This window comes from Helobdella robusta (assembly GCF_000326865.2).
Source record: "Helobdella robusta unplaced genomic scaffold HELROscaffold_9, whole genome shotgun sequence".
NCBI lineage: Eukaryota > Metazoa > Annelida > Clitellata > Rhynchobdellida > Glossiphoniidae > Helobdella > Helobdella robusta.
The window spans coordinates 4,690,574-4,692,186 of record NW_008705512.1 but is presented as its reverse complement, the minus strand read 5'-3'; the positions used below and the strand labels follow the sequence as shown (position 1 = coordinate 4,692,186).

Genomic DNA, 1,613 nt, shown 5'->3' with positions numbered 1-1,613 from the left:
AAAGAAACAACAACAACAGCAGCAACAACTGCAGTCCCATCAACAGCTATCATTCAGGCGATTCAGATAATGAGGACGACGAAGAGAACGACGAGGATGAAGATGATAGCAATCCGTCATCTAAAAAATCAAAATACAACAACGAGAATGAGTCTGAAAATAATCCAAAAACGTTTTATCCAACAGATGCATTCGCCAGCAAAATGGAAGCAAAGATGGTTCCACCAATTCACGACATCAAAGCAATGGCCAACTTCATGTTCAACCTCAACCCCTTCATGGCTGCCAGTATGGGTCTCTTCCCACCCGCTCTTTTTGCTCCAGCTGCTGGTGGAAAGCCAGTTTTCATTGAGAAAGACAAAACTGATGAAACGACAGCAGATGAAAAATCGTCGCCACCTCCTCTTGCTCTGCACCAGCAACTTCCTGCCCAGCTGCCGCAACAACCACAGCAACAGCAATCGTTGCACCAGGATCCGTTGAAACTTCTAAAAGACATGAACTTCATGAATCCGGATTTTTTGGCTGACATGTACAGAAAAGAAATGTACCAAAACTTTTTCAACAAATCCATTCGCCATCTGCCAAACTCACCGTTTTTTACGAACAACTCGAACCCTAGCAGCAACAATGGCAACGTTCTCAATAATGGATACGCTGGTCTTAAAAGTTCCATGTTGGATGGCTTCTTTGAGAAGAACTTCAACAGCAGCTCGAACGCTGACTTCAACAAATTTGGTCAAAAGATGATCAACAATGGCGAATTTGAATGCGATGTATGCAAAAAAATTCTGCCCAACCGTCATTCTCTTTCTTTGCATCTAGTCACCGCCCATAATATTTTCAGACCGCTGATACCCAATCAGAACGATTTTAGTGGCGATCCTCTGACCAATAGCAACCCTTCATCAAATGTTGGGCTTGTGATTGGTGGAAAGAACAGACTGGGTACGAGAACAGCTGGAGATGCTGGTCACACACCTTCGTCCAAACTGGTAGACCGCGTTCAGTGCGACATCTGCCAAAAAGAAGTGTGCAACAAATACTTTCTAAAGACCCACAAAGTCAAAGTTCACGGAATCGACCCTGCCACTTTGGAGCAACATGATGAAAGAACGTCACATTCAAAGCAGCATAACAACAATAGTAACAGCAACAACACTAACAACAACACTAATAATATTTTATCTAATAACACTAGTCAAAACAACAACAACATCAGCAACAACAACAACAACAACATGAACAGCATCAACAACAACAGCTACAACACCTCGCAACAAATGCCTATCAACTTTTCAACAGATCAGAAAAACAATAACAACCACGACAACAACAACAACAATTCCCCGCAACAACAACATGTTGAAAAACCTCGTGAAGAAGAATTGTTGCAGATGGGGATAGACCCTGAAGCGTACTGCGAAATATGCAAGAAGGAGTTCTGCAACAAATACTTCTTAAAAACTCACAGACAAAACATTCACGGTATCAAAACGACTACATCTTCAGCTACGACAACATCGTCATCATCTTCTTTTTTATCTAACAACAACAACAGCACAAACAACAACGTTTCGTCTTTCATGCAACAACAAAATTTATTTAAAAAC

The 1,613-nt window shown here is 41.5% G+C and overlaps 1 protein-coding gene across 1 annotated transcript in view; it reads left to right on the top strand.

Moving 5' to 3' along the window:
• Positions 1-1,613, top strand: part of HELRODRAFT_166392 (hypothetical protein) — a gene marked incomplete at both ends in the record, with an annotated part of 5,112 nt that overhangs the window by 2,294 nt on the left and 1,205 nt on the right. Inside the window, one exon of the mRNA XM_009033326.1 lies at positions 58-1,574. Coding sequence (XP_009031574.1) covers positions 58-1,574 — 1,517 coding nt within the window. The remainder of the gene's footprint in view (positions 1-57; positions 1,575-1,613) is intronic.